The sequence below is a fragment of the Camelus ferus genome, chromosome X (assembly GCF_009834535.1).
Source record: "Camelus ferus isolate YT-003-E chromosome X, BCGSAC_Cfer_1.0, whole genome shotgun sequence".
Lineage (NCBI taxonomy): Eukaryota > Metazoa > Chordata > Mammalia > Artiodactyla > Camelidae > Camelus > Camelus ferus.
This window is the reverse complement of record NC_045732.1, coordinates 77888374-77902047: the sequence shown is the minus strand read 5'-3', so window position 1 is coordinate 77902047 and position 13674 is coordinate 77888374. Positions and strand designations below refer to the sequence as shown.

At 59.7% G+C, this 13674-nt stretch overlaps 2 protein-coding genes across 3 annotated transcripts; both read right to left on the bottom strand.

Moving 5' to 3' along the window:
* Positions 1-206: 206 nt before the first annotated feature.
* On the bottom strand, positions 207-6827 carry FAM50A (family with sequence similarity 50 member A). Of its 2 annotated transcripts, none has more exons than XM_032474980.1 (13): positions 6610-6827; positions 5319-5403; positions 5120-5219; positions 4738-4883; positions 2497-2573; positions 2303-2384; positions 2073-2134; positions 1706-1782; positions 1339-1393; positions 1115-1163; positions 948-1018; positions 727-837; positions 207-619 (listed from the first exon to the last, which is right to left on the bottom strand). In XM_032474980.1, exons 1-13 carry the CDS (start codon positions 6718-6720, stop codon positions 611-613), a joined length of 1035 nt encoding a protein of 344 aa, XP_032330871.1. In that variant the 5' UTR covers positions 6721-6827; the 3' UTR covers positions 207-610. The 2 variants fall into 2 exon arrangements, with proteins under 2 accessions (XP_032330871.1, XP_032330872.1); XM_032474981.1 differs by having other exon boundaries at positions 2318-2384; positions 6610-6825.
* Positions 6828-7592: 765 nt separating this feature from the next.
* GDI1 (GDP dissociation inhibitor 1) lies at positions 7593-13460 on the bottom strand. The gene is made up of 11 exons (XM_032475699.1): positions 13308-13460; positions 12047-12154; positions 11806-11905; positions 11543-11677; positions 10882-11080; positions 10484-10615; positions 9826-9925; positions 9321-9492; positions 8875-9019; positions 8715-8769; positions 7593-8624 (listed from the first exon to the last, which is right to left on the bottom strand). Exons 1-11 carry the CDS (start codon positions 13350-13352, stop codon positions 8472-8474), a joined length of 1344 nt encoding a protein of 447 aa, XP_032331590.1. The 5' UTR covers positions 13353-13460; the 3' UTR covers positions 7593-8471.
* Positions 13461-13674: the final 214 nt, after the last annotated feature.

Genomic DNA, 13674 nt, shown 5'->3' with positions numbered 1-13674 from the left:
CCAGGGGCCCGGGAGGGAGGCCCGAGGAGGAATGTCCCTCCTACCCACAGTGATGAACTGCACCACTGTGCCCGCGCCCCTGTGAGGACCGGCTGCCTTGCAGATGCCCCCTCCTACCTCCACAGACTCAGTTTCCCATCCAGTCCCCTTCCACCCTCCCACCCCTGCCAAAAACAGTTTCTTGGAAGATACAAAGAGCAGAAACATCATATCATTCCATTTATGTGAAACTTCCAGAACAGGCAAATCCATCCAGACAGAAAGTAGTCTGGGGGTGCGAGGGGCTGGGGGGTACTGCTAACAGATGTGGGGGCTCCTTTTGGGGTGACTCACAACAGTGTGAATGTACTAAATAACCCTGAATGGTACACTTGCCAGTGGTCAAAATGGTGAATTTCACATTATGCGAGTTTTATCTCGGTAAAAAAAATTTTTTCAATGAAACAGTGCAGGTACTCCAACTGACATGGACGTTTCTTTATCATAAAAGAAAAAAGCAGTAAATGACAGCACCGGGGCAGCAGATGATCGGCCCGTCCTGTCTCAGAGAGAGGGCCAGGCGCCCGGAGTCCTGGAGCCGTGGGGAAAGGGGGACCATGCACCTCCACCTTCACCGGATCTGTGGGGAGGAGCAGGGGGTGTCGTCTCCGTCTCTGGTCTTCTCCGGGCGGCGCGCCAAGCCCTGGCCAGGCTGCCTCCCGCCCGCAGCTCGAGGGGCTTCCTTACCGTGTACTTGTCCCACTTCTTCTCGGGGTCGTAGGGCTCCCAGCGGCTGGCGGGGAAAATGTGCTTGTTCTTCTCATACCAGCTCCTCAGCACCACCTTGCCTGCGTGCGACTGGGGAAGGGAGAAGGGCCAGGCTCTGCGGCTCAGGGCCACCCAGCTCAGGGCCACCCGGGGCTTGCCTTCTCCTCCCCAACCCGCCCGGCGCCCCCGCACCACAGTACCTCATCCTTCTCCACTGTGGCGTCGCTGAGCAGCCGCACATCGTCGTGAACATCGAAGTTAAAGAGAGGCCCTGCAGGGGAGAAAGGGTCAGCCCACCCTCATACCTCTGCCCTGCGAGGCTGGGGGCCAGTTTCGGGGAAGGGGGGGCTGCACCAGGCGCACTCACCACTCTTTCCTCGTGCCTTGGTGACAATGAAGTCGTAAAAGCTGTGGTGCTAGGGGCCAAAGGTGGGAAAGTGACTACTGATGACCCGTCTCAGCCTCTCCTGCCCGCCCACCCACCCAGAGCGAAGTGGGGGCTCTCCCTCAAAGCTCTGAGGCACGCCGAAGCCTGTGACCCTCCCGCTGCCACCCTGCCCTCCCGGGGCTGCAGGAGGAGAAGGGACTCACGTGGGGTATGATTAGGTCCTCCTTGATGTACATGAGCTGCTCCACTCCTGCTGACCTGAAGGAGAAAGGCAGGAGGGTGTGGAACAAAGATGCTGTGAGGCTGCCTGCAAGGTCCGGTGCACCCGGAGCTAGCGCCCCCGTCCTCCACCTCTGGGCTAGAGAAATGGGGCAGGTGCTCCCAGCTGAGGTCCCCATGGTGAGAGGGATGGAAAGGGAGCCTGACCTTCCTCGCAGGAGCCCAGCGCCCAGCATGCCATGAGCAGCAGCCACCACTGCGGTCTCTGGCACCAGGACTGAGACCACAGCTGCAGCCGCCAAGGGCCCCGTGCACACACTCAGACACGCCCAGACACGCCCAGGCATCCACCTGAGCTCACTGAAGTCTTTGCGCAGGATCTCCAGCGCCTTCTGCAGGAACTGCTGCATTGTGTTGCCCTTTTTCATCTGCAAGAGCGGCCGGAGGACAGGTGTGCAGGGAACCAAGAAGTCAGGAAGGGAAGATGGAAACCTGGAGAAGGGTTCTCAAGAAGGCAGTGGCCTGCAGGGGTCCCGGAACCCTCATGACCCCTACAGGGGACCGAGCCCTCTTCCCTGCTCTCCCCAGACTCCCCAGGGGCCACCCACACAAAGGGACCTGCGGGTTTTATCAGGATTGAAAGTCCCTTCCCACTGAATGCAAAGCAGGCTGCACCCGAGAGGCATGTAGAATGGGGTGCAGGCCCCACACCGCCTACCTTGACTGTTCGCCGGTGTCCAGAGCCATCCCAGTAACTGAAAGTGATTTCGATCTCCTCGCCTACAAAACAGAACTGCCTCTTGGCCTACAGACCCAGGGGTCCCTGCTCCCTGCCAGCTCCCTGGGGCTCAAAGCACTGCCCAGAGGACTGCGGCAGGAGAGCCTGAGCCGCCCCCAGCCCTGGCCTCCCGCTGACCTGGCGCCCCAGCGCCGGCCCGCATATCCCACCCAGGGAGCTCTCACTCTTGATCTTCTCCTGCTTGGCTTCCCACTCCTGCCGGAGCTCTTCCCGGAGCCGATTCTCCTCCTCCTGCAAGAGGAAATCGGGCAACGGAGGGAGGCCCCGGGCTGCTGAGGGCACACGCCAGGCCCCGCTCCTTAAGCAAAGGCCTCTGCCCCGCACAGGGTCAGGCTGCCTTTACCTCCCGGTCTCGGTCAGGCAGGAAGCTGGTGTCCACATCTGGGTTCTTCCCCAGTTTCCTCTTCTTTGTGGTGACTTCTGAAGCAAAAGGAAACACAGGAGTCAGCTCTTCTGGGGCACCCTGGACCTTTGTCACTCAGGCCTCAGCTCAAACGCAACCACCCTGGACACTTCTTGGACAGTCCTGGCTGGGACGCACCACCCTCTGCTCCCAGCCACAGTGGCCTGCGCAGTCTTCTTCATAGCACCTACGGAAACCTTTATAAAAAGCACCCTTGGCAAGGAGCCTTCACCTTGGTCTCCACCAGCAAAAGCTGAACAGGAGACGGGGTACCTCGTTCTTCCCATCAGCTATGACCTGGAGTGCCTCAGGGGACGGAAGGCCTCAGTACCAGCGTCTGATGTAGAGAAGGCCCTTTGCACTGAGGGGCAGGGCATCCACAGAGGGGTGGATGCTCAGGGAGGGGCCCCTCCATGCCAGGAGCTGTGCTCTCATGGTCACATAGCTGATGTCTCATCTGCTCCTCAAAACAACCTCCAAAAGGAACGACATTTCTTTTTACCAGGTGAAGAAATGGAAGCCCAAAGTCCCATGGCCACCAGTGCCAGAGCCAGTTTCCCCAGTGAGGATGCAGATGAACTAGAACAGTGATTCTTCAACTGGATGGTCTTGGCACCCTGGACACTCAAACAAGGACCCAAGAAAATGAGAGCACCCACTCCATCAGCTGTCAGAGGGATGGCGTCATGCCACGTCACTTGGCCTCTGGAAAACTCCACCGCACAGCCATGAAAACATAAGAGTGCGACAGGCTGAGAGTATCTTAGCACGATTATGAAAACAGTTTTGACCTTGCAGACCCCCCTGAAAGGGTCTCAGAGACCCCCAGGGGTCCCTGCAGCACTCTTTGAGAACCACGGACCTAGAAGATGCCCCCACACACCAGGGCAGGGGTTCCAGAGCCTAGAGAATTTACAAAACTCCCACACCAGCTACCCATGGTTGGGCCCCCAAAACAAAGCTCCCAAGGGAGGAAGCGCTCACAACGCCCCAGTGACATGTGCAGCTCCCGCTGAACGCAACTGACCTGCCAACGGTGATGTTTCAGATGCCAAATGTTGCTAGATACTCACTTTTACTAAACAGTACTAAAGGGAGCCCCGGGTGCTTCCCCTGGGAGGCTGGCAGGCACTTCCTCCTGACAGCAGTGGCTGTTGCCATCAAAGCTATGACAGCCAGCCAGTCCCCAAGCCATGCAGCCATCCCCTGTCTCGGTTCTTCTCCATACCATTCCCTGGCCATCAGGCTTTCTAAACCAGCCCAGGCCTGCAACACACCCTCCCAAGTTCTCAAGTGTGTCCACTCCTGCCTGCTCCGCTTCTGGGCACGCTCATCTCTTGACTGCACACACTCCCCCACCCCCTCATCTCTCTGGGTTCTAATGAAACTCCCCTCATCCTGTCCCATCCCTGTCCTCCCCCGCCCCCATGGGGCGCTTCCTCTGAGCCCTGGGCTGGCCTGGGGCACCGGCAAGGTACACGCTGACCCGTCTGACTCCCACGAGGACAGGGACAGTGGCCGGCTTCTGGCCATCCGCCTCGGCTGGGAGGCAGGTGCACGGCACACAGGGGCCCCATGACGGCTTTGTCCTTGCTCAGCAGCCTTCCCGAGTTGTCCCTGGTGCCCCTTGTTCCATCGGGCAAGACCTGCACTGTCCAACTGATAGCCACTTAATTTCTGCAGTTGTGTCAACTTCCACTGAAATTAATCAAACAGAATGAACAGTCTGGCGCCCTAGTCACACAAGCAACATGCTCAGTGGCCACCCAAACATGAACGTTTCCATCATTCTGGAAAGTTCTACTGGCCAACCTGGTCTAGATCATCTCTTCTCCGCTGTCCATCCTCTGTGGCACGAATGAAGAGCAGCTTCTAGAACCTTCATGATCGGGCATCAGCCTGTCTGGCATCCTCTTGCACTGAAGACCCCACACCCCTGCCCAGAGACGGCATACTGGGTTCTGACGCACTCTGCCACTGAGAGCAAGCCCCCCCCCCTCAGCTCTGCACACTGCGAAGACGTCTCCCTTTCTCTCCTGTCCGGACTCAGGAGGTTTGAGACCACGAATGCAGCGGCCGATCGGCACTGGGCGGTAGATGTCCTTCTTCACTCTCAAGCCAGAATCCAGGACACAGCTCTGCCAGCAGGACCCTTCCCTGGTCCCCCAAGCCTGCACTCACCTTCCCTTTCCAGCTCCTCCTCATACATGACCACCTCTTCCTCCTCCTCGCCTGCCTCCTCTTCTTCCTCCAGTGTAAAGGACAGGCTGGAGATCTTCCGCTTGGCCTCCTTCTTGCGCTCCTTCTCTCGCAGTTTCTCCAGCTTCCTGCCAAGGCACAAACGGCCATCACGCACACCCCAACCCCCGAGGCCCCTCCCCTGACCCAGAGCCAGAGGAGTCCTACTGCCCTGGGGCACTCCCAGTTCATCGACAGGGCTCTGATTATGAAACAGGGTCCCCCCTTCAACGTGCAGGAGCCGCCTGTCCCATCCCCATCCCCGCCATCTCAGCAGGAGCTACATCTTGGGTGGACAGCTGCTGGCTGGGAGGAGAGAACCCACAGCTGCAGCTCCTTCGACTGCTCCTTCTTGGCCAGCTGCTTCTCCCGCTCCTTCACCAGTGCCTGCTGCTTCGCCTTCATGTCATTCAGGGTCACCAGACCTGCGAAGTGAGCAGACATGGGGGTGAGAGTTGGTCACCCAGAGCCAGCCAAGCAGCAGGCCTCAGGCCAGGGGAGGGTACCACTAGCATTCTGCTCACCCACGGTGCTGGACTTGAGCTCTGCCTCCACGGCGTCATAGTGTGCAGAGAACTTCTTGTCAATGTTGGATTTCATGATGTTCTCCTGTCCCGGAGAGAGAGCAGCGGCGATGGCCACCATGGAAGTGGGGGCTTGGGTTCTAGTCACAGATCTGTCCCTGGACTCACTATGATGTGATCATGGGAAAGACATTTCTCCTTTCCTTGGTTGGTGGAAGGTTCCGTGGGGGCTGTGAGAGGCTCTTCCAGTGCTAAGGGAGCCAAACGGGGCCATTTCCCCACTATCTCTGGCCCCTGCACATCTCCCACAGGAAAGCAGAGCTCACTCGGTGGCCTGGAGCCATGGGTCCTACCTGCCTTCGGTGTTTCTCATACCCAGCCTTTAAATTGAAGCTCTGGAGACCCAAACCCAGGAGTGACAGGAGGGAGAGGAGAGTGGCCGAGGGGCCTAGTCCCTCACTGAGCAATGTTGCTCTGTCTTGGCCTCAAATGTTGCCAACAGCTTCCCATGAGGCCTCCTGGCTCCAGCCCAGCCCCATCTCGCTTGGTACCACGTAGGTCCCTCTCTGGCCAGCAGCCTCCAAAGAAGGTGGCCAGCAGAGAAATGTACCTCTGGCTGGCCACAGAGTCCACAGAGAGACAGCAGGACTGGGGCACGAGTGTGAACCGAGGCAAAACTGGGCCTCGGTGTGCAACCACTTCCTTGGGCCTGGCTTCCTAAGGTAGGAGCCTGCTCTCCCCTTGCGCCAAGTCTGTGCTCTTTCATGGAGTCTCCCCCAAAGGCCCAAGCAGAGGGCTCCTTCCTTCCTGACTGCCCACCACCGTGGGCCACTCACTGAAGCCCTTAGTGAACCGCTAGCACCGCAGACGCTCCTGCTTGCCTTTGTCCGGTGAAAAGGGCTCTGGAATGAGCCTCAGTGGCCAGAGGCCTGCCCTTCCTGGTATCCACTTGATCTGGGCAGAGGCCTGACTCTCAGGGCTGAGGGGCCAGAAACAGGATGCTCTGTGCCCTCAAGGGTCGCCCCAATGCCAACAATGGAATTACTGACTGTGGCTCCCTCCATTTGGAGGCTTGTCACAACCTAGCTCGTCTCAGCCTTCTGGGCCCATTTTACAGATGAGCAGACTGTGGCCGGCTCACTGCTGCCCCTTGCTGGAGATCAGCGAGCAAGGGTCCCACCCCGGCTCGCCGCCCGCGCTCTGCGCCCGCCGCCCGGGGTCGCGCGGGGCCCCGGGGAGCCAGGGCGGCGGACTGCGCGCATGCTCCGTGGCGCCCCGGCCCGGCCCGCACCTCGGCGATCCTCTGCTTCATCTGCTCCATCTGCTCGCGCTGCTTCTCCCGCTTCTTCATCAGGTGCATGGCGCGGCCCGCCTCGCTCGCTGCACCCTTGTACTGAGCCATGGCGGCGGCGGCGACAGCGACGGCGACAACGGCCCAGCCGAATCTCAGGAGCCGCGGCGGCGGCGGCCGTGCAGTCAGCTGACGCCCGCGCCGTGACGTCGGCCACCAGGGGACGCGCGGGCGCCCCGCCCCGGCACGTGACCCCCGGCAGCCCCGCCCCCGGAAGCCAGCCCCCCCCCCCGCATCCCGCCCCGGGAAACCGGAGCCTGGATGCCGGTCCCTCGTTTCCTTAGTTCCCCATCCGTTTCTCAACGATAACCCCTGGCCTGAGCCTGGGTCCTCAGTCCTACTTCCTCCTGTTGACCCCAGGACTGGGCCCCGGGGCCCTTCACTTTATTGATGTTGATCCCGACCCAAGGTCAGAGCCCCTCAACCCCCTTGCTGCCTCCCCACCTGAAGTCACCACGGTTCCCCCTGCTTCCTTGACCTCGACTCCCCTCCCAAGACTGGGCCCCAGTCCCTCATTTCCGCAGACCACGAGGCTGGGCCTTAGTCCCCTCTCCCCCCTCCTTCTTGACCTGAAGGCAGGAATCCCGCCCCTTTGCTTCCTCCACTTCAACCCCCACCCCACCCCAGGCCAGACCCCTCTCCCCCATTTCCCACTGATCCCCAAGGGTTGTAGTCCTGGTATCAGCACTGATTCCCTGGGTGGCCTTGGGCAGGGTGATGTGACCTGTTTCCTCTGTATAGGCCCTTTCCGTTCAGGAGCTCTGCAATTCCCTGATAAAGAATGTCACTTTTTTTTTTACAGCCATCAGCAGCAAAACTAAGCTACACACAGTCCCAAACTTGGGTAGGAGAGCATGATGGCCCAGGGAGCCAAGACCTGGCCCCTTAGGCAGCTTTTGGGAAGTAAAACTAAGTATCTGGGCTCAGGTTTCAACACAGTTTTATTGGGAGGTTTTTGTCTTCTGTGAAATACACTAGAGGCTGGGGAAGGGGACACATTCACTTTTGCAAGATAAGGGTTTCCCACCACGAAGGGAAAGGAACAGGGCGGGCAGGGCACACGGGGTTTGGGTCCATTTTCCCACCTCTTTCTGCTTTGCTCACGTATCTTTTCTCTCAGCAAGTACCAGCGGACACAAAGACAAGAAACAAAAATAAGATCAACCTCCAACGGGGCCACACCAAGTCCTCTCCCTTCCTAGGCTATGCCAGGGTGGCTAGGGTCAGGAGGGTCAGGCCAGGGTAGCCGCTCCATAGCCTGAGGCCGCACCACAAGGTGCGGCTGAGGGGCACAGTGCTCCCTTCTTAGACACGGTGGGCTGAAGTTAATAAATTAGAATAAATTACAGGAGTTGGATAGGGAAAGGAATGCAACTTTGTGCTGGGAGGGCCCCTTCTCTCCAACACATAAGAGTTGGTGGGGGGAGGCAGGGGGCATCTCCAAAGGCCACTACAGTGGGGGTAAGAGCGGTGGGGGCAGAAGTAAGCTTTTCCTCCATGTTCTTCCCAAACAGAGCAGAAGAATTAGAGGTGGGGGGAAGAGACACACGCAAGGAGAGGAACTCTCTTTTCCCAAGATAAGGAAGGGCCGAGAAAGAGGATACTAACCAACCCCCATCTCCCAAACCATCACTAAGGTTAAGGATTTGGTCAGTGAATCAATGAAGTGGGTGACAGGAATGTGGTGGGGGAAGCAGAGGATGCTGGAAACAGGGATGCCCAGCCACGCGCATCTCCCCAGCCCTCAAGAACAGACTCGGATTGGGGGAGAGGGCCGCAGGGGCTGGGGCGGGAGTCAGCAATCACTGGTCAGCTTCTCCAAAGACATCATTCTGTTTGCGCTTCATGTTCTCAAAGTCAAAAGCGGAGCCTGTCATGCGCTTGTAGATGTCTTTGATGTCATTGCAGGTTGTCTCAAAGTGTGTGGTGGCATCATAGGAGCAGGAACAGAACACCTGGAAACAGCCAGAATCCGGGGCCCGAGGTGAGCTGGACAGGGGCCCTGAGCACACAGCCAGGGGCCGTGGCCAGGACAGGCTGCTTACCTGGCTCTCAGAACCATCATCAATGGGCTCATACAAGTCACTGATGGCCACAAATCTGAGGGACAGATGGAGGGGATGAGGCAGGTCTCACCACCAGCCTTGCCCTCCCCGATCCCCACCCTCTGTCTCCTTGGCTCCCTTCCTCCCCCCAGCCCCTCACTTCTGGTCAATGGGCTCCAGCAGCTCCAGGGCCGGCTCGACCTCCTTTTCGGGCTCTGCGGTCTCCACAGTGGTGCTGGCGATGGCGATGTACTTGCCCTGCGCGGCCACGTTGTGTGCGTAGGAGATCATGCACACGTAGATGTCTGCCAGCCAGAAGGGCTCCGTTAACACGGGCACATAGGGGGCTCCTCGGGGCTGGGCTTAATTCAGGCCCGCCCACCCCTCCCCAGCCCCACAGAGTGGACAGCATCGAAGCTGCTGCCCTCACGGAAGGGAAGAGTCCAAGCCACCCAATTCTTAGGGCCTCCAGTCGCAGGGACTGTGCTGTGGGTCCCTGTTCTTCTCTGGAGGGATCAGGCAGAGAGCCAGCCCCAAGGCTGACAGGGAGAGGCTGAACCCCTCAAAGAGAATGCACTGGGCGAAGTCACGTGGGGCTTGGCCTACCTGACTTCCTATTGACCTGGTTCTGAGGAATGATGATTTGGCAGGAGTTGGCGTCATTGGTGTTCTTGATGGGGTGGCTGAGGATACAAATGATACGGATGACCTGGCCGGCCTTCCGCACGCGGTCTGGAATGTAGCTGGGGTCACAGATCAGCTGCTTGCAGCGGGCCACCTGTGAAAGCACCAAAGGCCTTGTCCATATCCAGCCACACCCTGAGGTGTTCATGGGGCAGGGCCCACAGAGAGGGCTGGCAGCTCTGGCAGGCGAGACCACCACCCTTCCCACAGCTACAGCTTCCTCCTGTACCTCAGGGAGCAGCCCTGATACGCACAGACGTCTGCCAGGAGGAACAGCTATCTAGTCTCCTTCTGGAGTTCTGGCTCGAGGCCCTCAGGGCTGAGTAGCAGCAGACCCCACAGAGCCAGGGTCACTGGGAAGAAAGCCTCTAAGGAGAAGACCAAGCCCCGCCCAGGCCATCGGGCCTGCACCTTGGGGAGGGCTCACCTCTCCCTCGGACTTCACGCCCACCACCTTGCCATTCTCCATGATGATGTCGTCCACAGGCTTGTTCAGCATGTATGTTCCCCCGTAGATGGCACTCAATCTGGGACAGGGAGAGTGAAGGTGAAGGCGCCCTCCCAGGGGAACTGGAGACCAGTGCTACTGCCCTGACTCCCACCAGCACAGAGGTGCTGAGAAGGCTGCCCCAGGCCAGCAGAGCTCAGAAGACCCGGTGGTTCTTCCCAGCTGTCACTGCCACAAACTCAGGACTGACTGTGAAGTGCTCCTTCCTCTCTGGAGCCTAAGCCCAGAAAACTCTGCATGGGGCTAGGACAAGGGTGGCATGAGGGTATGGCTCCTCCCGGAAATGTTCTGGGGAGCGGAGTGAAGGGCACCGGAGAACCCCCATCTCAAGGTTTCAAGGTGCTGAGCCCAGTCTGAGTGTTGCCTGACTCAAGCTGGGAGCCAAGCAAGCCTGTTTGTGGTTCTTCGACTCCAGACTTTGATGCCCTGCTGTGGTGCCATCACTTGAGGGTAGTGTGAAGTAAACCAAGACCACGATGGGAAAGTAGAAAATGCTCCAGAGATGCTCGAGGGGGCAGTTCCTGAACCTGGCCTCAGTCCCACTGGTACCGCCAACTGAAAAAAGCTACGCCCTCACCTTGCAAAGCCCTGGGGCAGCTCGCCAAGGCCGTAGAGCGGGTAGAGATAGGGGCTCTTGCCGTACCGGGCCAGAGACTCGCTGTACAACTTGATACGGTTGATGGTCTCAAGACAGGGCTGGTCCAAGTAGCTGGGGGAACAGGGTCAGAGGAGGCTCCAACAGCAGGACCCCCCAGTTCACCCCAACCAAGGCACCAGGCCAGCCTTCCCACCACCCTCAATGGCCTGGAAAAGACTCTGGGTCAAACGCAGGGAAGAGACAGAAAAGGCAACAGGTGAGCAAGCATGTGGCTGAGAAGCAGTGCACGGGGCGGGCTGAGGGAGCAGCAGGCAGGAGCGGGGCAGGCAGGGTGCAGGCTGGAGGAGGGGGGGTTTGCCAAGCCAGCTGCCCCTCACTCATCAGTGCGGTAGAGCGCCAGGGCGTGGCCAGTGAAGTCGATGACATCCTGGCCCAAGTCAAACTTCCGGTAGACATCTCGCATGCTGGTGCTCTGTGGGTCGACGCCCTCGAAGGTCTTGGGGTCATTCTCATCAAAGTTTGCCACAAACACCAGAAACTTGCGGAAGCGCCGCTTCTCAAACATGCCCATCAGATCTGCGCAGGTGACATGAAAAGAACCTTTGCACCACAGAACATGAACCTCTCCTCCCCGCCAGGCGGGCTGAGAAAGCAGGCACCCTAGCTCCCTCTCTGAGCACCATGTGACCTGAGGTTAACTCCTCTGTGCTGCTCGGCCTCAGCTTCCCCATCTGCACCATAAGCCGGTGGGGCTGGACAGGGTCTGAGGCCCTCCTGGCTCCGACACTTGGGGATGCTTCACTGACCAGGCGGAGCCCCGTCTGTCAGAGGCTGATGTCTTCCAAGGCCGCCATATCCCCTCTGCGTGTGCGCTTCCCTCCTGACAACCAGTGTGAGGCACGGCCCAGGGCAGAAGAGGGAACACAGAGTAACGGGCTTCTGGGACTACCAGGGGGATGTGATATTGGGCAAGGAGCCCCCTGCTCTGAACGGCTGCCCCCTCTCCATGATTCTCTGCCTCAGGGGACCCACACTCACTGGAAGCCAAGGCTTCAGTCTCGGTGGACGGCACCTTGTAGATCTTGCCCCCTTTGTAGACAAAGCTGCCCTCCACCACCTTGAAGTCCAGGTAGCGCGTCACCTCCGTGTACAGCAGCATCTTCACCAGCTGCCCTGCGGGAGGTGCAGCGGAAGCGACATCAGCATGGCTCCCTTCAGGAGCTCTAGCTGGTCTGGAGTGTGACCCCCCCCCCCGTGGTCGTCCCAGTCACCCCCTACAATAGCTCCTTTGTCTCCCTCACCATTGGCCATGAGGAATTTGGGGATCAGGTCAACGTTCCAGTCTCTGCCCCGGCCCATCGCCTCAGGGGGCCCCTCCAGCAACTGGAAACGCTTATACAGCTACAAGCAGGAGAGAGAAAAAGAGATACCTCAAAGACCACCCCCTCCCTCTCCCATCCCTCTGCCCACAGAAGCTGGGGAGCAGCTTGGCACCCTAGGCCAGAGGTGCAGGAGTGATGCGCCCAGGCCCCAACAGCCTACCTCCTCCAAGGGTGTGATGGACGAGCTCTCGCCCCCGTAGTAGGGGTTCCGGTCCATGTGCAGCACCTTCTTCCCATTCACAGACATGATACCCGACAGGATACATTCCTAGGGGAGGGGTGACATTCGCTGCACTCCCACCCACCCATGTTCCCTCCAGCAGCCCTGATGTGCTCCCCACCCCCAAACCCAAGAGGAGAGCAAAGCTAAAAGGACTCTACCCTGACGGACAGCTCCTTCCACCCCTGGCTGGTCACCTTGTCTAAAATTGGGGGAGATGCTTCATTTTACCATGGTTTCCTTTTATAACCTTGTTAGGCAAAACAGTGAACAAGGAGGAGAGTACCCAGCAGACCCACACCGGGCCTTCCAGCAACCAAGACACCAAGAAAAGCACCTGTCTACGTAGAGCCCCACAAAAAGACAAATAAGACACAACGAGCCGCAGATAAGACCTATCTGGACAAGGAAGGGGACCCAAAACGGAAGTGAAGAAAGGCTCAGCAGGCCTCAAAATCACAGGCCCTACCCTAGGCTGTTCTTTCCTCAAAGGGCAGGAGCCCCTGACCCTGAGCCTTTCCAGCCTCGGGAGGGACTAAGGAGGATGCACCCCTCAGGGCGGCGGTCCATAGGGATTTGGGGGAGGGTAAACACCCTCACTAGTCACTGTCATCAGCCCAAGGACAAAGGCTGCAAATACTACTCAGCCTGAGGTCTCCATGGGAAACTGGGATGGGGGAGCGGGAATGTGGTGACTGCCCCCACTGCTGTTCCTTCTGGAACATTCCCTGGGCCCCCTGAGAACCGGGGAGGAAGGATGAGGGCCCACCTTGGCGAGGCCCCCTGACCCGAGGTACTACAACATCCCCAACAGAATTAGCCCAAGAGGGAAGGTGATGCTGGGCGGGCGATGGGTGGGGGCCTGGTGGGCGGGGTCAGGGAGCATCCAGAGACCTCGGACCAAGTCGGGGTCCGTTTTCCAGCTCTGCAAGCTGGGAGAGGGAGGACGGGAGGGGCCGGGGATCGGGGCCCAGGGAATCGGGGAGGAGGAGGCCAGGAAGGGGGCCACTCTGCAGACAGACCAAGGCGGTGAGTAGAGGATACGTCGAGGGGGAATGGGCACGGGGCTGTCTTTTCGGGAACCCGAAAGCCGGGGGTGGCAGCGCCGCGAAGTCAACGACGGGAGGATGGGGCCAGGGGCTGCAGCATCGCTGGGAGGAGAAGGCGATGAGGGGCCCCGAGCGCCGGAGGCTGCACTTACGGTGAGGCCGGTCCCCAGCACGATCACATCATATTCCTCATCCATGATCAGGCCTCGGTGCCAGCGCCCGTCGGCTCCTCCTCCTTCACCACAGCCTCCTCCGCCGCCGCCGCCGCCGCCGCCGCCGCCGCCGCACTGAACCAAAGATGGCGGCGTACCGGACGCCGCCCGACCCCTCCGCCGCGTCAAAGAGTCCCGGCCCCTCCCCACCCCCGCCGTGCCCGACCGGGGCCACCGCCTCCCCAGCTGGCCTCCCGGGAGGGTTACTGGGACGCGGGTCCCTGCACCAGCACAGCTCCGAGGGTGGCGCCGCTCGCCAGGGGCCCAGAGGGGAGCGCGGCGGTGCGGGGCGGGGCGGGCGGGGCGG